Source organism: Glandiceps talaboti, chromosome 9, assembly GCF_964340395.1.
Source record: "Glandiceps talaboti chromosome 9, keGlaTala1.1, whole genome shotgun sequence".
NCBI lineage: Eukaryota > Metazoa > Hemichordata > Enteropneusta > Spengelidae > Glandiceps > Glandiceps talaboti.
In genome coordinates, this window is record NC_135557.1 from 22,126,789 (window position 1) to 22,150,584 (window position 23,796).

Consider the following 23,796-nt stretch of genomic DNA (forward strand, 5'->3'; position numbering starts at 1 on the left):
TTCACTACTGTTAAAATAGAACACAGAATTCCAATACTGTTAAAATAGAACACATAGAATTCCATTAAAGTTGCCATATGGAAGACAAATAGTTGTTTATCTGGAATTTGTATTCATAAAACAACTGTATATTTTCCTACTTGAAATAACATATACCGAGTCCCTGTTTGTAACACAATAATTCTTTTTTTTTTAAAGGTAAAAGTTTGATATTGTACATACGATACCAAACTTTCCAGACACTTTCTAGCTTTTCGTAATTTATTAAGTTACAAACTAGGACTTGGTACGTGCTGTTTCATTTTTTTTTTCAAGTAGGACGTGAAATGATGTCATGACAAAACTTATCAGATATACATGAAGCTTGGGAAATAAGGGAGTCACTTTTCAAACATTGTGTCAATACTTTGATAGTAGAAATGTATCACGCTATGATCGATTTTAAGACTGACAAATCATCGTTGAACATAAAAATCCTGGCGGTACTATTGAGAAATGAAAATAATAATAATAATATAAACACCACACCATGCTTGATTTTAATTGTGATGTTTGATAAAATTGTAAATAAAATATATGAATTGATATTTTTCACGGAAAAAACGACAAGTTTACTTTCTGGTACAATGAAAAATAAAGTATCTATGGAAAACAATTTTGCGATTCAGACATGAACGAAAGGGTACCGAAACTGAAACTGAACACCAGCACAGAGTGGCGCTAGACGATGTCGCCAAAGTCATGTGACTCTTGACCCTAGATGACCTGGGTCAAATCGCCATTTTCTTACCTTGCGGTAATCACACGATCGAAATTTTACACATATTCCCGACAACCAGTGAAGTCAGCATTGTATTGCAATAATCAGAACGACTTTGGGGAGTCAATAAGTTCGGTGTTTGTTGAAGTTGCATAGCTGACACGGTCGGACAAACTGATCGAACAATACGGAAGCGGTCGCGTATGTGTGTGTTTCCAAATTCCAATCAGTCATCGACGGCCGCATCGCATTATCAGAACTTCACATACCGGTTAGAACTTAATAACAATCGGTAAGTTTAGTTTTATCTTGTCAACAATATTCAATTATTGGTTATTCCATATCGTTTCCATGCAATTCGCGCTCTCATGAGGCGAAAAGTATAACTTCTTTTTTGACGGAGACAACAGCCACCGGTTACCAGTGTAACACCACACTCGACATGTAGTGTAAATAAAGAAGTTGATATAAGTTCACATGTATCTTGGATAAGTTGTTTAACTACGACCACAGACAAGAATTAATTGTCTGTGTTACGACTCATTACATTTAACTTTCTTTTCTTACAAAAAAATGGTTGTTGTTGTTGTTGTTGTTGTTGTTGGGTGTAAAAGTGGCAACAAATCAAGAACGAGACTAGTTCAGATTATATCCAGTGGTCTGAGATTGTATTGTATTATTATCCGACTGTCAAACAACAAATTATATCCGTAGACTGTGAGCGCGCGAAGGTCATTAATAAAATCTGTTTGCAAAACCTTATAGCAGAAATCTGAAATGTTTTTATCAGGGGCTGCAACTGAAATCTGGCTAAATTTAAAGTTGATGGTATTTGAGATGACGTACATGTTGTACTCATTAGGAATCTACCTTTATTTTAGTTTCAGGCCTAGTCAAATACAACTTGTAACCACTGAGTCATAAAGTCATTGTATACAATATGTTTGTGTATATTGTATGTTTACTTTGATTTGCACACATCATAGCATATTGCATACACACTATGCAATCTTGAGATTTATGTGAACTGCATTATGTATTATTATATTATAGCATTACCAAATCCAGTGAATTTTGTGACGTCATCGGTGTACATTATTACTGATAATGTACTCCGTTATTGGGCATCGCGGCCCCGGAACGAGCATAACAATACAAGCTTATGTCCGTAAGGCAATAAAGGTGTGGGTATTTAAGAACAGGGAAATTATGGGGTAAACACCATAAGAATTTTTTTACAAAGATTGAAATTAAAATGAAACAAATTTGTGTTCACAGCAGTTCATTGAAGTGTATATGTGTGTGTACGTGTACGTACGTGTGTCGCTATGATTAGTATTCAGCTTCCGGGCCGAACATGGCAGACGATGTTCAGCGCTGTGTATATTATACGTTGTTTTGCGTTTCTCGTCTACAAATTCACTGGAATTGGCAAAACTATAAAATAATAACAATAATGTACGCCCTCCCAGTCCATAATGGTCTCAAGCAAACTTTGCACTCCATAATGGGCTCGGCTGTCGCCTCACCCATTATGTCGTTTAAAGTTTGCTTTCGTCCATTATGGGCTGGGAGGGCGTATATTATTGTTTAAATATTTTTGGGCAGTGATCCAAAGGCATATTATGTTGAAAATACACTATTAATATTATTATTATTATAATTATTATGCTGTATTCAGTTTTTCACAAACTATATTGGTAATCTATTTGATTGATGTTGTTGCTAAAATTTGTGTTTTGAAAACCATATATTAGACATCTGAAATGTAAGTTTAGTAGGAACTAGTATTAAATTGTGTTACTATTAAATTAACAAATGCCATGATTTACTGGATAAATAATTTATGCTCCGAGATCAGAACTTATACAAAATACACTGTCCTATTTTTACCAATCTAGGATATTTACAAGATAGATAAAACAAGTTTGATGATTAAGAATATTATTAAAGATGCCCCCCCCCCCCATGTTTTCTACCCAATCAAAACCAACCTGGCAAAATAGTTTTGCATCTTACCTTTGCATTTACCATGTTTCTAACACTTTAACAAAATACACCAATGTGGTAAAAAATATAGCTTATCCTAGACACTGATAGTGATAGTGGTAGAAAAGGCTGCAATATTGCAAATTACTATGCAATTAAAACATTCATATCTAAAATTTATTTTTAATTTTTAAACATATTATTATTTGTACTGCTAGTTCTGGTTTGTAAAAAAAATCAACATTTTGTACCTTCAGACTATGGCGTTTTTAGTGAGTCCTGAAGAAGTGCCGTTACTATGGAAATCTCTTGGTAAATGGACACCAGCTTGCCTACCTATTTACTATCTTATTAAAAACAGTTTTAAAACTGAAAACCAGTGGCCTTCCATCAAGATCTTCATTGACAGCAGTGATTTGGAGACTTTAACAAGTGTCGTGTGCTGTTGTGAAAACTTGGATCCCACTATGTTTGGAAAGTGTTACTATTTATACTCCAGGGACTTTGACAAGTTGAAGGTTCTACTACAGCATCCAGGCGTCATTGACTGGACAAAAAGTAATATATCGTTTTCTTTGATTCCAATATCAGCAGTGCCTGTACTCGTAGAAGTTGGTAGACAACACGGTTTCCAATCTTCTATCGAGGAGATGTATCATACGTACACACTTGCAAACATTGATACAATTTACAAAGTGTCAACATACGAGATACCGTCAAATTTCTCACTTGGTCCACTGCGGAGCGAGCATTCAAGTATGTTGCAGACAACATGGCAATACGGTGCTCCACCTTCGATGGAAAGATTTCAAAAAGCGATTGAGTATATGCCAACATTAGCGATTTACAACGACAAAGGCAATCCCGTGTCGTGGGCTGTCATCAAAGAATGCGGCGATGTCGGTTTGACCTACACCGCAGTTGAATACCAGCTTCAGGGTTTTACCAGCATTGTAACTGCAAGTCTTGTTAAACTTTTACTGGAACAAGGAGAAACATCATACGTTGTCATCAGTGATAGCGATACAGCATCCATATTGGTTCACACCAAGCTAGGTTTCAGACGACATGACGATTTGGTCACAGCATGGTTCACCTTTATCAAGTAAGCCTTGAGACTTCACAATGAAACATAGCGATGATGATATAGCTTCAACTAAGGTGTAATTTGGTATTATATACATGACTGTATACCTTTACATAGTACAGCGTAAGCAATGACCAGACACAGATGGGAGGGTTCATCTGTTGAAAATGACACTTTCAAATTTATGATTGGAAACCATTGCATTATTACTATGTCCAACTACATACCTGTACCTGTTGTCAAGGTTACTATTGAAGGGACACATACCATAATGTATCTGTATCGGATAATTAAGTGATGAATTTTAGAGTTTAGTCACGGTATATGGGACACATAGTAACATACAGGCTGTATCAGAATATCGGTTATCAGATGAAACTTGGGGGTTAGTCGTGGCATATGGGACACAAAGTAACATACCTGTATCGGATTATCAAGTGATGAAATTGGGGGGGTTTAGTCATGGTATACTGGACACATAGTTACATACCTGTATCGGATTATCAAGTGATGAAATTTGGGGGTTTAATCAAGGTATACGGGACATATAGTTACATACCTGTATCGGATTATCAAGTGATGAAATTAGGGGGGTTTAGTCATGGTATACTGGACACAGAGTTACATACCTGTATCGGATTATCAAGTGATGAAATTAGGGGGGTTTAGTCATGGTATACAGGACATATAGTAACATTGCATACACAACACATACAGTGTCTTAACTCAGTGTCTTACATACTATAACTGTTGACATGTACATACTTACAAATTATGTTTCATTTGACTGTTCTGTCCACTATCTTGTATTTTAAAGTCATATTTTCTAACAACTCTGCCAAAAGTACAAACTACGACGTGTTCATGCTTATAAAACAGCAAATATGTATTCAGTGTTTGTCTCTAGTTGTTATTGAAGCAGACCTAGCAATAAGCCATCTGGCAACCTAGTCTCAGCTTTCATAGAACTCACCAACTGAGTTTCTATGTTTCAATCTATAGAACTCACTTGTAGAATTCACTACCACTAATGCAAACACAATCTATAGAACTCAATTATTGAATACACTTTGCTGAATATGTATGGCAATCTATAGAACTCAGATATAGAATTCATTCTCTTTGCTGCAAATACTTGGTAATCTATAGAACTCAGATATAGAATTCACTATCTTTGCTGCAAATACTTGGTAATCTATAGAACTCAGATATAGAATTCACTAACTTTGCTGCAAATACTTGGTAATCTATAGAACTCAGATATAGAATTCACTATCTTTGCTGCGAATACTTGGTAATCTATAGAACTCAGATATAGAATAAATTCTCTTTGCTGCAAATACTTGGTAATCTATAGAACTGAGATATAGAATTCACTCTCTTTGCTGCAAATACTTGACAATCTATAGAACTCAGATATAGAATTCTTGGTAATTATCTTAATTCATAATATATTATATACCTCATTTGAATAATCTGAATATTACATTTTAATAGATTTAAACAATTTGAAATTTACAAAATCTTGCAAGAAATGATATTTATTTATTTACACCGCAAACACTGTGTCTTGACAGTGTTAGCAATATAAAGATAAAGTACACTGCTGTAATAACTACAGTTCCAATATCACATGATACATCTACAATATCAAATGATACATCTACAATATCATGTGATACATCTCCAATATCACATGATACATCTACAATATCATGTGATACATCTACAATATCATATGATACATCTACAATATCACACGATACATCTACAATATCATGTGATACATCTACAATATCACGTGATACATCTACAATATCATATGATACATCTACAATATCATGTGATACATCTACAATATCATGTGATACATCTACAATATCACATGATACATCTACAATATCATGTGATACATCTACAATATCATATGATACATCTACAATATCACATGATACATCTACAATATCACATGATACATCTACAATATCACATGATACATCTACAATATCATGTGATACATCTACAATATCATGTGATACATCTACAATATCACATGATACATCAAGTACAATATACACATTTGTGCCTAAGCATCAGATGATAATACACCTTATATAAATAATTAATATTAAATAACTTTATACCCATTGAAGTTGTCTGTGCTATTGTAAACAAATATCAGATTCCATGAGTCAAGGGCTCCAGGGATCTTTGATTTGGCGGTATGTTAATGTTAGCTGAGGTTTGGTTGGCAATACTTAAAGTGAGCTTATAGGAATGACAGCAGTCAGGATATTACCATGGCAACATATTCAGTATGCTATCGGATAATTCATCTAAGTACTGAATACCAAGAATATTTACTCATCAAATTCAATATAAAACTGTCACTCTTGATTTTAATAGATTTACAATCTACATGTAAACAGGTTTCTTATACTTAGTCAAACAAAATTCCAGGACTTTCCAGGGAATGTTTTTATCAGCTTTCCAACAGTATTCAGATCAAATTTGGTTATTTACCAGAAGCATTGACAAGTGAAACACATTTTCTTTGTCAACACATCTACTTTTTAAAAAATACATTTAATATTTCTGACTTTCTGAGTGTATGAATCCTGGTAAAGTGCTATTTATAGAACTCTGTATTAATATACATATCATTTGAAAAAATAAATGAAATATTAGGAAATTATTGAAAAAAAGACAGATGTGATTTTAAAAAGCAATAAATACTCATAGTATTTTCCTTATGTATTGCAACCTATGAAAACACTGATTTGTTTGTTTGCTTACGGTAAATTCAGGAATGAGAGACAAGTTTCATGCAAAGACACATACAATGTAACTAGTGTCAGTAACTTATCAAAGTATAAACACCACAGGAGCTCGGATTCCTTGTTTCTGAGTGGCTAAAGTCCTTGGGCAAGATTTGAACCACGACTGTGCCTCAGTCAACCCAGCTGTATAACTGGGGACCTGGTAGGATGTAGGTTGCAATGTGAAGGCTTTAATCCTATGCGCTTAAATGGCTGCAATGGATTGTATGCTCCCCGGGGAGTTGAGGAAGACTAAAGGGCCGTTGTGCCGTTCTGATCCGAGCCAGGGGTAATAATTGTAAAGCGCTTTGAGCATGGAGTGGGAAAGCGCTATATAAGAACCCAACATTATTATTATTATTCCATAACTCTGTTTACTGATACAACATGACATGTATAACATTGAGCATGACTATTACTGTTACATTATAACTTCCACAAATATAAACAAAACTGATGAAAACACTGTGTGAACCAATATTAGGAAGACTCACTGTTGTTTTTGTATCAGTTGTGTACCTAATTTTGGTATGTGATGATGAGAAGTCTTTCCTTGGCTCACTTCATTCATTTTATTACGCATGAATGTTTTTATGTCGGTTGTAGCATGCCATGCCTTGTTTTAGTTCTGTAAAATAAAGTTGGCCCATGTTCCCTTAATAAATACGATTGCAATCTTCATTTATTGCAGTTACATCAACACAATAGTTGTAAATGATAGCAATTGATGTAATAAAATATTAGTGTATATACAATGTACATGTAATATCTATCTTATATAGTCTGTCTGTATAACAACCAGATAAAAGATATACTTCTGTTTCCCTACACAAACATAATACAGCTGATATTAAAAATTGGACAAAATTGCTACAAAGTGATTTTAATAAAGCATATGACAAGATTAGATTTTTTACTAAATTAATTTATATGTATATTGTCTCTGCATGATAATTTGTTATGAAGCGTTTTACTTTCCATTACAGTTTTAATTATGAGTGCTCTATATTCATGTGACTACATAATTCATTTAGTCTTTACGACAGTATATGTTATTAAGTGAATGATTGATATTATGATTACAAATACAATGTGAGTACAGTAACGTCATATCTGCATATACAATTGCATAGCAGATACAACCTTTCTGCACTGACGTGACAAAATACAATATGAGTAATGTATATTTCATGTTTGTAAAGTGGCACCAGCTAAGCATATAATCTTGTTCACCCCGAGTACTTGATGAAAACACTGTATTTTAAAACAATTATCAAACTGACCTAGTAAACTGTGAAAGTGGTACAAGCTGAGTTTGTAAGCTTTTGAGCAGGGTTTGTGTTAATGTGTTATTTCACGTCTCGGATGCAATACATTTCAATGGGATCCACTTCAATTTTCACAAGAGGCACCACACACAGTAAGGTACTGAAGCCTTTTACATTTTTTTTTACAAATAATAAACCATCTGGCTTGGCATTTCACTCATGGGATATAATGTTTGTTTACATAAATATAGATGTACTTTAGGTCCGGATTTGAGTCAATTGACCCTGGGGTCCAGATTTGAGTCAATTGACCCTGGGTCCAGATTTGAGTCAATTGTCCCTGGGTCCAGGTTTGAGTCAATTGTCCCTGGGTCCAGATTTGAGTCAATTGACCCTGGGTCCAGATTTGAGTCAATTGTCCCTGGGTCCAGATTTGAGTCAATTGTCCCTGGGTCCAGATTTGAGTCAATTGTCCCTGGGTCCAGATTTGAGTCAATTATCCCTGGGTCCAGATTTGAGTCAATTGTTCCTGGGTCCAGGTTTGAGTCAATTGTCCCTGGGTCCAGATTTGAGTCAATTGACCCTGGGTCCAGATTTGAGTCAATTGTCCCTGGGTCCAGATTTGAGTCAATTGTCCCTGGGTCCAGATTTGAGTCAATTGTCCCTGGGTCCAGATTTGAGTCAATTATCCCTGGGTCCAGATTTGAGTCAATTATCCCTGGGTCCAGATTTGAGTCAATTGTTCCTGGGTCCAGATTTGAGTCAATTGTCCCTGGGTCCAGATTTGAGTCAATTGTCCCTGGGTCCGGATTTGAATCAATTGCCCCTGGGTCCAAATTTGAATCAATTGCCCCTGGGTCCAGATTTGAGTTAATCGTCCCTGGGTCCAGATTTGAGTCAATTGACACTGGGTCCAGATTTGAGTCAATTGTCCCTGGGTCCAGATTTGAGTCAATTGTCCCTGGGTCCAGATTTGAGTCAATTGTCCCTGGGTCCAGATTTGAGTCAATTGACCCTGGGTCCAGGTTTGATTGGGAATACTTACATTCAAACCTTGATTAAAATATTATGTTAATATCAATGCATGCCTTCTATGATGTTGTCTTCAGGCATTGTCAGAACAGCTGACTTGACTACATATTAGAGATTGTTTATACATAAAAACAAGTGACCTATCGGTCAGAATAGCTCCGCTGTTTTTTTTTTTAATTTAATTTTTTATTTTGGTGACATGTAGAAGTGGTTCAGGTCTTCACTATGCAGTTTTGTTTTAGCGATGCAATAAAGTGGTTAGTGGTTTCATATGATGTCTCACTATAAAACACATTTTACACAGAAGTTGGTAATGTATTGTACTTTTATACCATAGTCACCATTTTATAACAAAAATCTACTGTTATGAAAAATTGCACAAAATCTCAGAAAAAAATGACTGGGAAATGCACACAAGAAAAAGAAAAAAAGAGGATTTTGAGGTTGGCTATAAATAATTCCAGTGTCTTACAGCTGTAACCCTGGAAAATTTTAATGATGAATGAAATAAACTAGGGATCTAAAATAATTTTGAGGCAATTTGAATTTCAATTTTCTAACAAATTTACAAAGTCAACAACATTCAACTTGTACTAGTTGTGGTAGATATATATAGGGAAGAAATGTATTAATCGCCATCTTAGTTTCCGTACGGCGACAATCTCAAGTTAAGTACCCGGAAGAGAGTCATTCTCAGCCATACGTTACAGTGGTAACACTCGTTCATGTTCGGTTACCTTTCACAAAGAAAACACAACGAAATGGTTGAAATGATCTTTTTTTTTATTTCTTTTCATCACAACAACAAAATCTGCGTGATTGATCAAAAGTGTTGTAAACTAAACCAGAAAGAATTATCGGACTGGCTAAACTTCCCGATGAACTGGAGTAAGGTCCTACTACTTCCAAGTAAGCCTCGATAGTACTATAGTACGTGAGAAAATCGTCTCAAACTAGCGATACAACTTTCAAAATATAACTTGACATGTCTTCATTTGTTAGAGTTAAACAATTCAAGACGGGTTTTCACTAGAAAACAACAATTCTGTGAATAATGACACTCTGAACGCAGCGATTTCTCGGACGATGTTACCACTGTAACGTATGGCTGACAACGACTTGCTTGTTAGTCCCTCGTGCATACGGGTGGATTGTCGGCGATTAATACATACATCGTCTGATATTTTAATTCACAGTGTTTCTTGTGACCGGCGCCTGTCAGCAGACTCTGCCATTTTTTTCATCATTCCATTGTATTTAAACCTTGTACTTGACATTTCGCAATATTTATAATTCTCAACAAAATACCTCAACATGCCTCACTTCGCTCGTACTCAAAGCAGCCCCGCGCGGTATGATCACTGACACTGATGACATGATGAGAGAGAACCTTTTCGGATTTACATGTAAAACGTGGAAAGATACGCAAAACATAATGCAAAGTCTGAAGCCAAATTAAAGTTGTAATTATTTTAATTATTTTTACTTGCCAAATATTTGCATTTTGGAAAGGCAAGACACGTTCATGTCGTTTAACTTTACATGTGAACTGTCGGCCATAACTTCAACCGCATGTCTGGCATGCCCTTCCTTACGCAAGTTGTCTGAATTCTGGTTCACTGTCATTCCAAATTGCACGACAATATAGAATTAACCACAAGTTACATGTTATCTGAAAACATCACACTTTTATAGTGGGTCTGAAGTGTGATTTTAGTGAGTACCAAGAACGTCCTGTGTTGATACTCAAGATGCTTGCTGTGGAAAATCGCTCGGTCAAATGAGGTCACCTTCAGCTTCTGGTCGAATCAGGATAGAGTATGCAAATGAGGATGTTGCGGACTGATTTGAAGTTTACAACCCTGTTTCGAACAAACGCTTGTCATTTGGGCGCCCAATGCGTAGAATTATGACTATAGCACATATTACATTGCTTGTTTGACGTCAATAGTGTCTTTTGAAAAGTGGCAGTTTACTTAAAGTCTCGTCGACTGATTTCCAATATGGCGTCGGTCATTATGCTCATTAACATATTCATTTTTTTTTTCAAATTACAAAAAAAAAATCATAAAAAATAAAAATGAGGATGTGCTGACTTGAAATTAACAAATCTGAGTAAGCTACCCCCTGCGCATCAACACGCCAGATATCAAAGCAATCTAATAAGAGGTTTTCAAGGAGTTGATGAAAATGACATTTTATGAAAAAAAATCATAAAAAATTGAAAATGGCACAGATCAACTTGGCATGAACAAATCTGAATAGCCTCCCCCCAGGGAACATGCACACCAAATATCGAAGAATTCCGACTGTCACTTCCGGAGTAGATAGTAAAAATATAAAAGTTTGACGGACACCTATGATTCACTCTACTCTCTATACCTCAATACCCACCTATACCTAAAGCTACGCTTTCAGCTTTCGCTGACAGCGGAGCTAATAAAAGTCATCATCGGATTATTTGTTATATCTTAGTTTGAGTTCAGTTAGTTGCAATTGATGGTTAAGTATGCTTCAGTACATAGAATACTGTGAGTATCATTAAAATATGCAGGAGTAATGAAACCCACAAGTATTAATTCAGCCTATGTAATTTTAGTGTCAGTACATACGTTGTAAAGCATTAAGAATCATTGTATGTACAGCTATACAAATATATTCCCAACAAATGATTCTGTACAGTTCAGGTTATACAGCATTACTAGTAAATCATTATACAGCTGATTTCAGGTTACTGTTCACTCTCTCTGTTTGATATTTATTTATTTATTTATTTCGAGAACAAGCTCATAAAAATAAAGTATAAAACACATCCAAAAGACAAAGTGAAATACAACAAAAACACAAGAGACAGTCTAGGTAACATGAACAAATGAAAGGAAAGGTTATACCAGTGTTGCAGCCAGCCTTTGGAAAGAGTGGGACAGAGTGTCCCGAGACTTTCATTTTTCTGGGTCATCATAAGTTTTTTGGGACATTATTATTAAAAGAAAAGTGCCAATGGGCATTGTAGCACAACTGCAAAATATTTACATGCTGATCCATGCTAGATATTTGCTGAATGATTGTGCAGTTGCCTATCCAACCCTGTTGTTATCTATGCAATATACACGATCATTTGGCTGTTGCTATAGACGTGGTCATGTTGTACACTATTGCTAAACATATTTGCATACAATTTTAGTGTGGGTCATCTATGACCCATCATTTCCAAAACTGTGGGTCAGGTCCAAAAAATGTGTATCAAATGACCCCAAAAACCCCATCTGGCTGCAACACTGGTTATACTGAAAGAAGCCTAAATATCCAAATACTGTCAATAACAAGTCAAAAACAATCTCTAATGACAACAGCCATATAAATGATATATCCATACAGAAACCGATCAGAAACTACACATACTACAGCATATCAAGATTGAATGAAGACATTTTTCTTGCTAAATTTTGTCCAAATGAAATGAACGAATGTGCCACCATACAGACATCAAAACATTGGTGCCAGTGTTTCTGTGTCTATGTAACCAGATGATATAAACAAAAGTATTTGCAGCTCTATCATGAGGGCGCTATTAGCCGACCTAACTAAGGAACCCTGGGACTTGACCTTTAACAGGGGTCAGTGGTATCTTGTAACTCGAACTTGGTGGTCAGTTGTAACTTGTAGCTCGAACTTGGTGGAAGCACGCATGAAGCGGAGGAGACATGGAGAATGGTAGGAGATAGAGAAGTTAGAGAAAGACGGAGAGAGAACTGAGGCTGAAGGGAAGGAGAAGAAAGGCACGTTGCTGAAGTACTGAGCTGAAGTCAATTTCAGAGGGCAACTTGACGGCTGCCTTACTCAACTATGCTGAAAGAAGACGGACAGCAAAGTGTATGAAGTTGTAAGCTGAGGACCATTCGTCGGCAAGTAACACGTGTTTCTATGTATGTTGAGCGTGAACAGTGTTCAGTAACTCACTTATTTGCCTGTGTTTTGGACGTTTCTATTTATGCCTCAGTACTACGAAAGCAGTGTTAGTGTCAGTGGACCCTGGTCTGTAGAAGAATTAAAGTGTGCCTGAGAGCCGAGGACGAAGAAAAGAATGTCAGTAGAATTGGAGCTGAGAAGAAAGGACGCGTTGCTGCAACTACTGAGCTGAATTATGAAGTTGAATGGTACAGAGAGCTACTCGTCTGCAAGTACATGTATTTCTACGCGTGTGGAGTGCACAGTGTTCAGTAAATTATTTATTTTACCTGTAAATCTAATGATATTGTCACTGTCCATTGAATGAATTATTAGTCTGTATTTGATTCTTCCTTCAGCTGATCTGCACTATGAATTAATTATACTGTCACTGAATACATTAATTCCATTGTATAATTAATTAGTTTGTATTTGATTCCTGATACAGTTGATCTGAATGATGAATTAATTATATTGTCATTGAATACATTAATTCCATTGTATAATTAATTAGTTTGTATTTGATTCCTGACACAGTTGATCTGAACTATGAATTAATTATACTGTCATTGAATACATTAATTCCATTGTATAATTAATTAGTTTGTATTTGATTCTTGATACAGTTGAACTGAACGATGAATTAATTATACTGCCACTGAATACATTAACTCCATTGAATAATTGATTAACTTTATTGTTTTTGTAATTCCAGATTTCTGAGTTGAATCATACAAGTTATTGACTCTAAATTATTAGGATACATTGATACTTAACCTCTGATTTTGAGTACCTTGATTGGTGAATGAAGACTTTAGAACAATAATAGAATCTAGATTGAATTTATAGTGTTACGTGGGAATATTCCGAGTTTCCTACAACTACTAAGTATTTCATTGAAGCGTTGCATTCTAAATTGAGATTTTGACAAGCCGGTATCCTACCTCGACGAGACTCAGAATTCATTGGAAATTAATTTAAGTAGATGTCAGAAATTATTGTATTTGAAGTAATTGAATATTGAACTATTTATATACTTGGCATGAGTCATTAATCCATCAAAGCATACTGTCCAGTTGGATTACAATTAATTGATGACACTTATTGTATTTATTAGATGTTTGATGTATGTAATTGTATGTATTGAGTATTTTTTGTATGTATTCGTATCTCTTGTGCCGATTGTAATTATAGATGTGAACATTGCAAACTCAGACTTTGTGTGGTTGTTGTTTCTTCATAACTGTACACTTAACACTTGCATCCCAAACAAAACCAACGGTGACACCTCAGGCCCCAATATAAATTATTATATGCAACTGGTACTTGTTCATAGCTGGGCAACAGGAAATTGGTTACATATTTGGCGCCCAACGTGGGGCCAGGGTGGTGGTGAACAAGGGAAAATTGTGTTGGTTGGATACAAGTATAGAAAGAGTATAGAAAGTGTACAGTTCGAGGAAGCGAACACTATATTAGATTTTGTGAACGAGATTGAACCTTTTGAAGTGACTAGTCTGGTCACACTTGCAAATCCTTGCATTAAGATACTGTTAAGGTTATTGTCACTGCTGATTTGCATTAATGCATCAGAGTATTCTTTTGCATTAAGATACTGAGATACTGTTAGGATTTTTCCCTTGTTAAATTGCATAATAGTTTCCTATTTATTCCCTCTTCTGTTCTCAAACTGATTCCATATCTATCTAGCTTTGTTTCAAAGAATATACACGTTTGACCTCTTTGGTAAAAGATGGCAGAAGGTGGAGAACCAGAAGTTATGGTTGAACCTGGTGGACTTGATAAATGGGTTGACCTTGATCACACTGGAACTACATTAACTGCTTATGGTGACCCCAAGACTGTGACAGATTCTGGTGGTTACAAGAGTGGAATTGGAAGGGGTCGTGGTCGTACCATGCGGCGTACTCCAATTGATAGAACACCCACGTGGCTGTCTGATGTACATTCCAGAGTCCGTGGGGAGAATGTAGGAGGTGGTACCAGTGAGATAGATGAATTGGAACAGTCGATTAAACAAGGGGAGTCTGAGATGGCACGAATGAAAGAGTTGCTGGAAAGAAGGAATAGATTGAAAGAGGAAGCTGCTACTGTAAAACGTGAACTGGAACGAGGGTTACCTGAAACCAGTTATAGAGGTGATCTACCTGGTGGACAGCTGAAAACACCACAAAGTGTACGTCGCCGATTTAACTTCGATGATGACAGTGTGGAGGCAACACCAATGACATTCTATCAACCTCCCAGATTATCAAACTTCTCTGGTGATAATGATCGAAAGACTGATGTGGACTTTGAAATGTGGAAATATGAAGTGGAATGTCTATATGAAGATTCTACTCATAGTTTCAGAGTAATCCGACAAGCTGTTAGGAAGTCACTGCGTGGTTCAGCAGCTAAAATGGTGATGAACATGCACCCAGAAGCTACACTGGAACAGATTCTTCATAAACTAGAAATAAGTTTTGGTGAAGTTGAAACTGGTGCAATGTTATTGGAGAAATTTTACAGTAATAACAGACAGAGAGAAGGAGAAAGTGTATCACAGTATGGTAATCGACTTGAAGCAGAGATCTACATGGTGGAAAGGCGAGGTGGTATCCATCTGAATGCTATAGGAGAGACTTTAAAGACTGTGTTTTGGCGGGGATTGAAGGATGATCGGGTACATGATGTTCTTCGATCAGAAATGAGACACAGTACCAGCTTTGAACAGCTACTTCAACTAGCTAGGAAGGTAGAACAGGAAGGGAAGGAGAGAATGGGGAAGGAGAGAATGGATGACTCAAAGGTGAAGAAAACTTCAACTGGAAGGACCCAGCAAGTTAAAACCTCAGAAGAAACGAACATTCATGGTAATGAAGAGAGTCAACTCTCTCAAACTATGAAGATGATGACACTGACAGCTGAAGGGATGCAGGGACTTTCAGAGACAATCAAAGCTCAGACAGACTTGATGAATTCTCTGAAGGATGAACTGACGAGAACAAATGAACGAGTACAGAGATTGGAGCATGATAGGCAGAATGTGTCACACCCTAAAGTAACAGTGAAACCTGTGCATAAAGAACCATTCCTTTGCTACAATTGTGGAAAAGAGGGACATATGGCAAAACACTGTAGAGAACCAAAGAGAGAAACTAGGTCATCACACAGACACAGTAATGGTGAATTGCATTCCAAGAATGGTGGACAGAGTGAGGATAAGAATTCAACACATTTGAATATGAATAGGATTCATCAGAGGAGAGTTGGTAGGAAGCCACTTCAGGTCCCGTCGAAGAAAGTTGGGTTGATTGGTGGTGCAATGGAAGGAAGAGTATTTATTGATGGTGTGGAAAGTTCATGTCTCATTGACACTGGGTCACAAGTCACAACCATTAGTAAAGACTTTTATGATCAGCATTTATCTGATTTACCTATATATGAGGTTGAAGATACACTGGTGATCAAAGGAGCTAACGATCTTCCTATTCAGTTTATTGGTATTGTAGAAGCAACGATGTCTTTTCCAGTCAAGGTATTTGGTGACGACAGTGGATATACAATTCCAGCATTAGTGGTTCCAAACAATGAGTATAATGTGCAGGTGCCAATACTGATTGGAACAAATATGTTAGAACTATTTCCTAGAAGTTGGTTCAACACTAGAAAAAGCAGAGAGGGAAGGAACATGAGAATATCAGCGATTGGTCAAGGAGTATTTAAGAAGTTAAACGATAGAGACAGGTTTGTTGGTCCTAAAGGTAACCTTGGAGATGTGAAAGCATTGTTACGTCATCCAGTGAAACTAGACCCAGGACATGCCACCACTATTTGGGGCCGTGCTAAGAAAGGTCCAAGGGGAGACCAATATGTGGTGTCAGTGGAACCTAGTAATCGAGCTAGAGGACAAATTAGTACCAATCCTGCTGTAACAGTTCTCAAGTGTCAAAGAGAGAAATCTAAAGTGCCTGTCTGTATCAAGAATACATCAGTGCATCCAGTGACTATCCGCCCAGGAGAAATTGTTGCTAGTGCTCATTCTGTAACATGGTTGGGAAAGCCAGATGAACATCCTTGTGATTTTGCTATGAGGGAAAGATCATTGGTGGAGAATGAGGTTGAAACAGAGAACACAGAGATAGAAGATGGTAGGAAGATCTCTCTAGGAGAAGGAGTAGAGTTTGAGATGTCAGGATCCCCAGTTGATGATGAACAGTTGGAACAAGTACGGGAATTGCTACTTACAAAAAAAGCTGCGATCTCCATGCATGAGTATGATCTCGGACGATGTACGATTGAGAAACATCGAATCAGACTGACAAATAGTGAACCCATCAAGGAACGCTTTCGACGAATCCCACCAGCCATGTATGAAGAGGTACGACAAGTATTGAATGTGATGAAGGAGAGTGGTGTCATTCGTGAGTCACACAGCCCATGGGCAGCTCCAATTGTCATTGTTACTAAGAAAGATGGAAGCACTAGGCTGTGTATCGACTATCGTAAGATTAACTTGCGTACTATTCGAGATTCCTACGCTCTTCCAAGAATAGATGAAAGCCTTGATGCCTTAAGTAATGCCAAGTGGTTCACCTCGTTGGATTTGAAATCTGGCTATTGGCAAATAGAAATGGCTGAAGAGGACATTGAAAAGACAGCTTTTGTGACACCTATGGGATTCTGGGAATGTACCACAATGCCAATGGGTTTGACAGGAAGTCCAGCCACATTTCAACGGTGTATGGAGAAGTGTTTGAATGATTTGCATTTGAACATCTGCTTGGTGTATCTGGACGATATCATAATCTTTTCTAAGACATTTGAAGAACACAAAGAACGACTAGCCATGGTGTTAGACAGACTAGCAGAGAACGGACTAAAGCTGAAAGCTAAGAAGTGTCAACTGTTCAGACAGAGAGTGAAGTACTTGGGACATGTCGTCTCGGAACATGGAATAGAAACCGATCCAGACAAAATCAGAGCATTGAAGGAGTGGAAAGTGCCGACCAATGCCAAAGAAGTAAAGAGTTTCTTAGGTTTTGCAGGGTACTACCGGCGATTCGTCAAAGGGTATTCCAACATTGTGAAACCATTGAATGACCTCACCATTGGATTACAAACCAAGTATAAGAGACGAGGGAAGTCTAGACAGAGTAAAACTGCAGCTCCTGAATTCAAATGGACAGAAATACATCAGAAGGCATTTGACAGTGTGATTGGACACTTGACCAGCCCTCCTGTATTGGCATATGCAGACTATAGTAAGCCGTTTGAACTTCACATTGATGCAAGTTTCTCAGGTTTAGGTGCTGTACTGTACCAAGGAGAAGGAAAGGAGAAGCGAGTCATTATGTATGCAAGTCGTGGTCTGTCAAGAAGTGAGAAGAATTATCCGGCTCACAAACTAGAATTTCTAGCATTGAAATGGGCAGTCACCGAAAAGTTCCATGACTACCTTTATGGCAACAAGTTTACAGTGGTGACAGATAATAATCCGTTAACCTATGTCAACACGTCTGCAAAACTAGATGCTACAGGTCACCGTTGGGTAGCAGCATTGGCCACCTATGACTTCAGACTGATGTACCGACCAGGAACTCAGAACAATGATGCTGATGGTCTGTCCAGACAATACCAGAAGACAACATCAGAAGTGAATGAGAATGAAATGACGTCTACCAAAATGCGAGAAGATAAGGACAAACTGATTTCTGTACCAGCAGAAGTGGTAACAGCTGTGTGTCAGACTCAACAGACAAATCGAAATGGTTGGATAGATGCAATTGGATGTTCCAGCGCAGCAATTCCACCGTCATTGAATGAACCTCCATCTATGCTAGGAACACAGGCATTGCCAGCTGTAACTATGCAGGAATGGGAGAAATGGCAGAGAGCAGACCCAGTGATAGGACGTCTGTACCAGTATAAAGAACAGAAGAAGTTACCAACTAAAACAGAGAAATCGAAAGAGCCAATTGCAGTGATTAGTGGACTGAAGGAATGGAGTAAGTTATGTTTTCGTCAAGGGGTACTGTATCGGAAGAGAATGGGACATAATGGACAATGGTTGTATCAACTGGTGTTACCAAGCAAGTTTCGGGGAACTGCGCTTGAAGGAGTCCATGATGACGTTGGTCACTTGGGACAAGAACGGACCCTGGAACTGCTACGTAATCGGTTCTATTGGCCATTTATGTCCAAAGATGTAGAACAGAAGATAAAGACATGTGAACGATGTACTCGACGAAAGCTCCAGACTACTCTGCAAAGAACTGCCCCATTGGTAAATGTTCAGACAACACAACCCATGGAGCTAGTATGTATTGACTACTTGACTATTGAAGATGGTAAGGGAGGTGTTGGAAACATCCTGGTTATTACAGACCACTTCACTCGATATGCTGTTGCAATCCCTACAACCAACCAGAAAGCCAAACCCACAGCAGAGCACTTGTATAAACACTTCCTGGTACACTATGGGTTTCCCAAGAGACTGCACTCTGACCAAGGCAGAGATTTTGAATCCAAAGTGATAAAGCAGCTCTGTGAATTCACCGGAATACAGAAGACGCGAACCACACCTTATCATCCCCAGGGTAACGGACAATGTGAGAGGTTCAATCGCACACTGATTGATATGCTAGGTACGTTGTCTAAGGAACAGAAGGTTAAGTGGAGGAAGTATGTGGCACCATTGGTACATGCCTACAATTGCACCCGCAATGATAGCACTGGCTTTGCTCCATATTATCTGATGTACGGGCGACACCCCAGATTACCCATTGATGTGTACATGGGCTTGCAGCCAGAGGACTCACCGGTGGGAGGATATGACAAGTACATCGAGGAGATGCGGAATCGACTGAAAGTATCATATGAGTTGGCGACCAAGAATGCAAGGAAGACAGCAGACAAAAACAAGAAGAGATATGACAAGAATGTGACAGAAGCAGTACTTGAGCCTGGAGATATTGTTCTGGTAAAGAATGTGAACCTTAGAGGGAAACACAAAATTGCAGACAGATGGGAGTCACCGCAGTATAGAGTGGTTAGGAAAATCCACCCAGACATACCTGTCTATGTAGTCAAGTCTGAACGACCTGATGGGAGAGAGAAAACTCTGCATAGGAATTTATTGTTACCCTGCAGTTCACTACCAATTCCATACACAGAACGACCATTGAAACTACCAAGAGAGAAACCAGAAATTGTTTCTAGTACAAGAAAGACAAGGAGCCAGGCAAGAGTTGAGGAGAAATGTGAAGAGGAAGAGACAGATGAGGATGATGTTATACTGGATTTTCCAATTATAATAACATCTACATCAAAGAGACCAGATGAAACTAGAAGACAGAAAACTACAGGTATGGAGCATGGTAAGGAAATTGCAGTACCTATTCCATCTTCAATATCTGTAGAGACAATTGGAAGAAGTCATGCTGAAGAAGAAAGATCAGAGACAGAGAGAGAAATGCAGAACGTCAGAACAGAAGTCACTGATTCAACCTTAGAAAGTGGTCAGAGTATTGAATCACCTACTAAAGACAGCACTAGTGACATGTCAGCTGATGCACCAGAATTCATACCAAGAACTGTAAGTTCTAAGATGGAAGAATCAGAAATTGAAGCCCAACAGAGAGATACACCAGAAATGGAAGTGACTTCAACAGATGGAATGAGTGTAAGAGAAGAATCTCAAAGTGTGGAAATAATGGAATCAGAAAACGAATCTGATGAGAGAACTCTACCCAGGAGATCTACTAGAATAAGACGACCACCTAACAGACTGACTTATGCACAGATATGTCAAAAGGATGGTGAGAATGAAATGGTAAAAGACCTGAAGACTATATTTGCAGAATTGGAGAACTTGATAGTGGGACAAGGAGAGAGAGTGTCCAACTTGAGAAGGAAACTAGCTGCAAGTAAAGAGTAGAATAGTTATGTGGAAATTGGTGAGATCTGTTTGTCAACCTCTGTGGGAGAGACAGCAGTATGGATATACCCAACACTTGGTTGGAGACAACTAAGATGATAACCTAAGGAGTACTTTAAGAATGGTAAAATTGGTTGGTGAAGGTCGGGACTACCTTTCCCGAAGCAGGGGAGTGTGTAACCAGATGATATAAACAAAAGTATTTGCAGCTCTATCATGAGGGCGCTATTAGCCGACCTAACTAAGGAACCCTGGGACTTGACCTTTAACAGGGGTCAGTGGTATCTTGTAACTCGAACTTGGTGGTCAGTTGTAACTTGTAGCTCGAACTTGGTGGAAGCACGCATGAAGCGGAGGAGACATGGAGAATGGTAGGAGATAGAGAAGTTAGAGAAAGACGGAGAGAGAACTGAGGCTGAAGGGAAGGAGAAGAAAGGCACGTTGCTGAAGTACTGAGCTGAAGTCAATTTCAGAGGGCAACTTGACGGCTGCCTTACTCAACTATGCTGAAAGAAGACGGACAGCAAAGTGTATGAAGTTGTAAGCTGAGGACCATTCGTCGGCAAGTAACACGTGTTTCTATGTATGTTGAGCGTGAACAGTGTTCAGTAACTCACTTATTTGCCTGTGTTTTGGACGTTTCTATTTATGCCTCAGTACTACGAAAGCAGTGTTAGTGTCAGTGGACCCTGGTCTGTAGAAGAATTAAAGTGTGCCTGAGAGCCGAGGACGAAGAAAAGAATGTCAGTAGAATTGGAGCTGAGAAGAAAGGACGCGTTGCTGCAACTACTGAGCTGAATTATGAAGTTGAATGGTACAGAGAGCTACTCGTCTGCAAGTACATGTATTTCTACGCGTGTGGAGTGCACAGTGTTCAGTAAATTATTTATTTTACCTGTAAATCTAATGATATTGTCACTGTCCATTGAATGAATTATTAGTCTGTATTTGATTCTTCCTTCAGCTGATCTGCACTATGAATTAATTATACTGTCACTGAATACATTAATTCCATTGTATAATTAATTAGTTTGTATTTGATTCCTGATACAGTTGATCTGAATGATGAATTAATTATATTGTCATTGAATACATTAATTCCATTGTATAATTAATTAGTTTGTATTTGATTCCTGACACAGTTGATCTGAACTATGAATTAATTATACTGTCATTGAATACATTAATTCCATTGTATAATTAATTAGTTTGTATTTGATTCTTGATACAGTTGAACTGAACGATGAATTAATTATACTGCCACTGAATACATTAACTCCATTGAATAATTGATTAACTTTATTGTTTTTGTAATTCCAGATTTCTGAGTTGAATCATACAAGTTATTGACTCTAAATTATTAGGATACATTGATACTTAACCTCTGATTTTGAGTACCTTGATTGGTGAATGAAGACTTTAGAACAATAATAGAATCTAGATTGAATTTATAGTGTTACGTGGGAATATTCCGAGTTTCCTACAACTACTAAGTATTTCATTGAAGCGTTGCATTCTAAATTGAGATTTTGACAAGCCGGTATCCTACCTCGACGAGACTCAGAATTCATTGGAAATTAATTTAAGTAGATGTCAGAAATTATTGTATTTGAAGTAATTGAATATTGAACTATTTATATACTTGGCATGAGTCATTAATCCATCAAAGCATACTGTCCAGTTGGATTACAATTAATTGATGACACTTATTGTATTTATTAGATGTTTGATGTATGTAATTGTATGTATTGAGTATTTTTTGTATGTATTCGTATCTCTTGTGCCGATTGTAATTATAGATGTGAACATTGCAAACTCAGACTTTGTGTGGTTGTTGTTTCTTCATAACTGTACACTTAACACTTGCATCCCAAACAAAACCAACGGTGACACCTCAGGCCCCAATATAAATTATTATATGCAACTGGTACTTGTTCATAGCTGGGCAACAGGAAATTGGTTACATCTAGTTGTAGTATGTTTAAGTGGTTTACTTCATTCAGACTAAATGTTGCAAGAAATTGCTATTGAAGTGGAGAATGTGCTGTTTTTTTATTAGTTTCTGTAAGCAGTATCAAACAGATAGAGTGAACAGTAACCTGCAATTTGTTGTACCTAACAAAAAATGTTTCAAAAAACGTTCAACTTGCACCAAGTGTAACTTTTTGTTTCCCTGAATATGCTCATCAGGTCAGTAATAAATATTAAAATTTAATTTTAATGACATGCCCAAAAGTTAAATTATATAAAATGAGTAAAGTTTCGGTTGTGTTATCAGAATTAAACTTTAATAAAACAGTAACAATCACTTTATATGTTGTCTAAAATTATTAAAAATAAAATCAATTAGAAAATAAATCATTTTATAGTAATTTTATTTTATGTATTTGCTATGTTTAGTTATATTTTATGTTATTTCTCATATTATACAAGTTTGTGTTCATTCAGTTCACTTATTATGGTTTTCATATAGTACAAGTTTGTGTTCATTAAGTTCGCTTATTATTATTTTCATATTTTACAAGTTTGTTGTGTTCATTCAGTTCTATTATTATTGTTTTTATATTTTTAATCATTCAGTTCTGTTACAATATTGGGTTTGGAATAAAAAGGGAGAAAACATTGCATTGTTTATAGTTTGCTTATAAAATGAGAAATCCTATTAAGTGTATGAGATTGATTTATGTTCTTGGAGCAAAGCAAGTGTACCTGCATTCACAGATCGATGTACACACACCTCTCAGATGGTACATCTGACCTTGGAGCCAGGCAAATGTTCCTGCACTCACAGATCAATGTGTTCTCACCCATAGACCAGAGGTGCCAGAGCGACCACTTTCGCCCAAAAAAAAACGACCAGTTAAAGTAAATGAATGGATCAACTAATATAAGGTATAGTTTCAAGAGACAGATTACTGCTGTAAACCAATCATACTAAGAGCAGGAAGAAG

The 23,796-nt window shown here is 37.1% G+C and overlaps 2 protein-coding genes across 2 annotated transcripts in view; one reads left to right on the plus strand and one right to left on the minus strand.

The window, feature by feature from the left end:
• LOC144440346 (HAUS augmin-like complex subunit 5) overlaps positions 1–23,796 on the minus strand; it is a 50,369-nt gene that overhangs the window by 3,717 nt on the left and 22,856 nt on the right. The window lies entirely within an intron of this gene.
• LOC144439726 (glycine N-acyltransferase-like) lies at positions 3,010–3,858 on the plus strand. Its single transcript, XM_078128958.1, has one exon. The coding sequence runs from the start codon at positions 3,010–3,012 to the stop codon at positions 3,856–3,858; it is 849 nt and encodes a 282-aa protein (XP_077985084.1).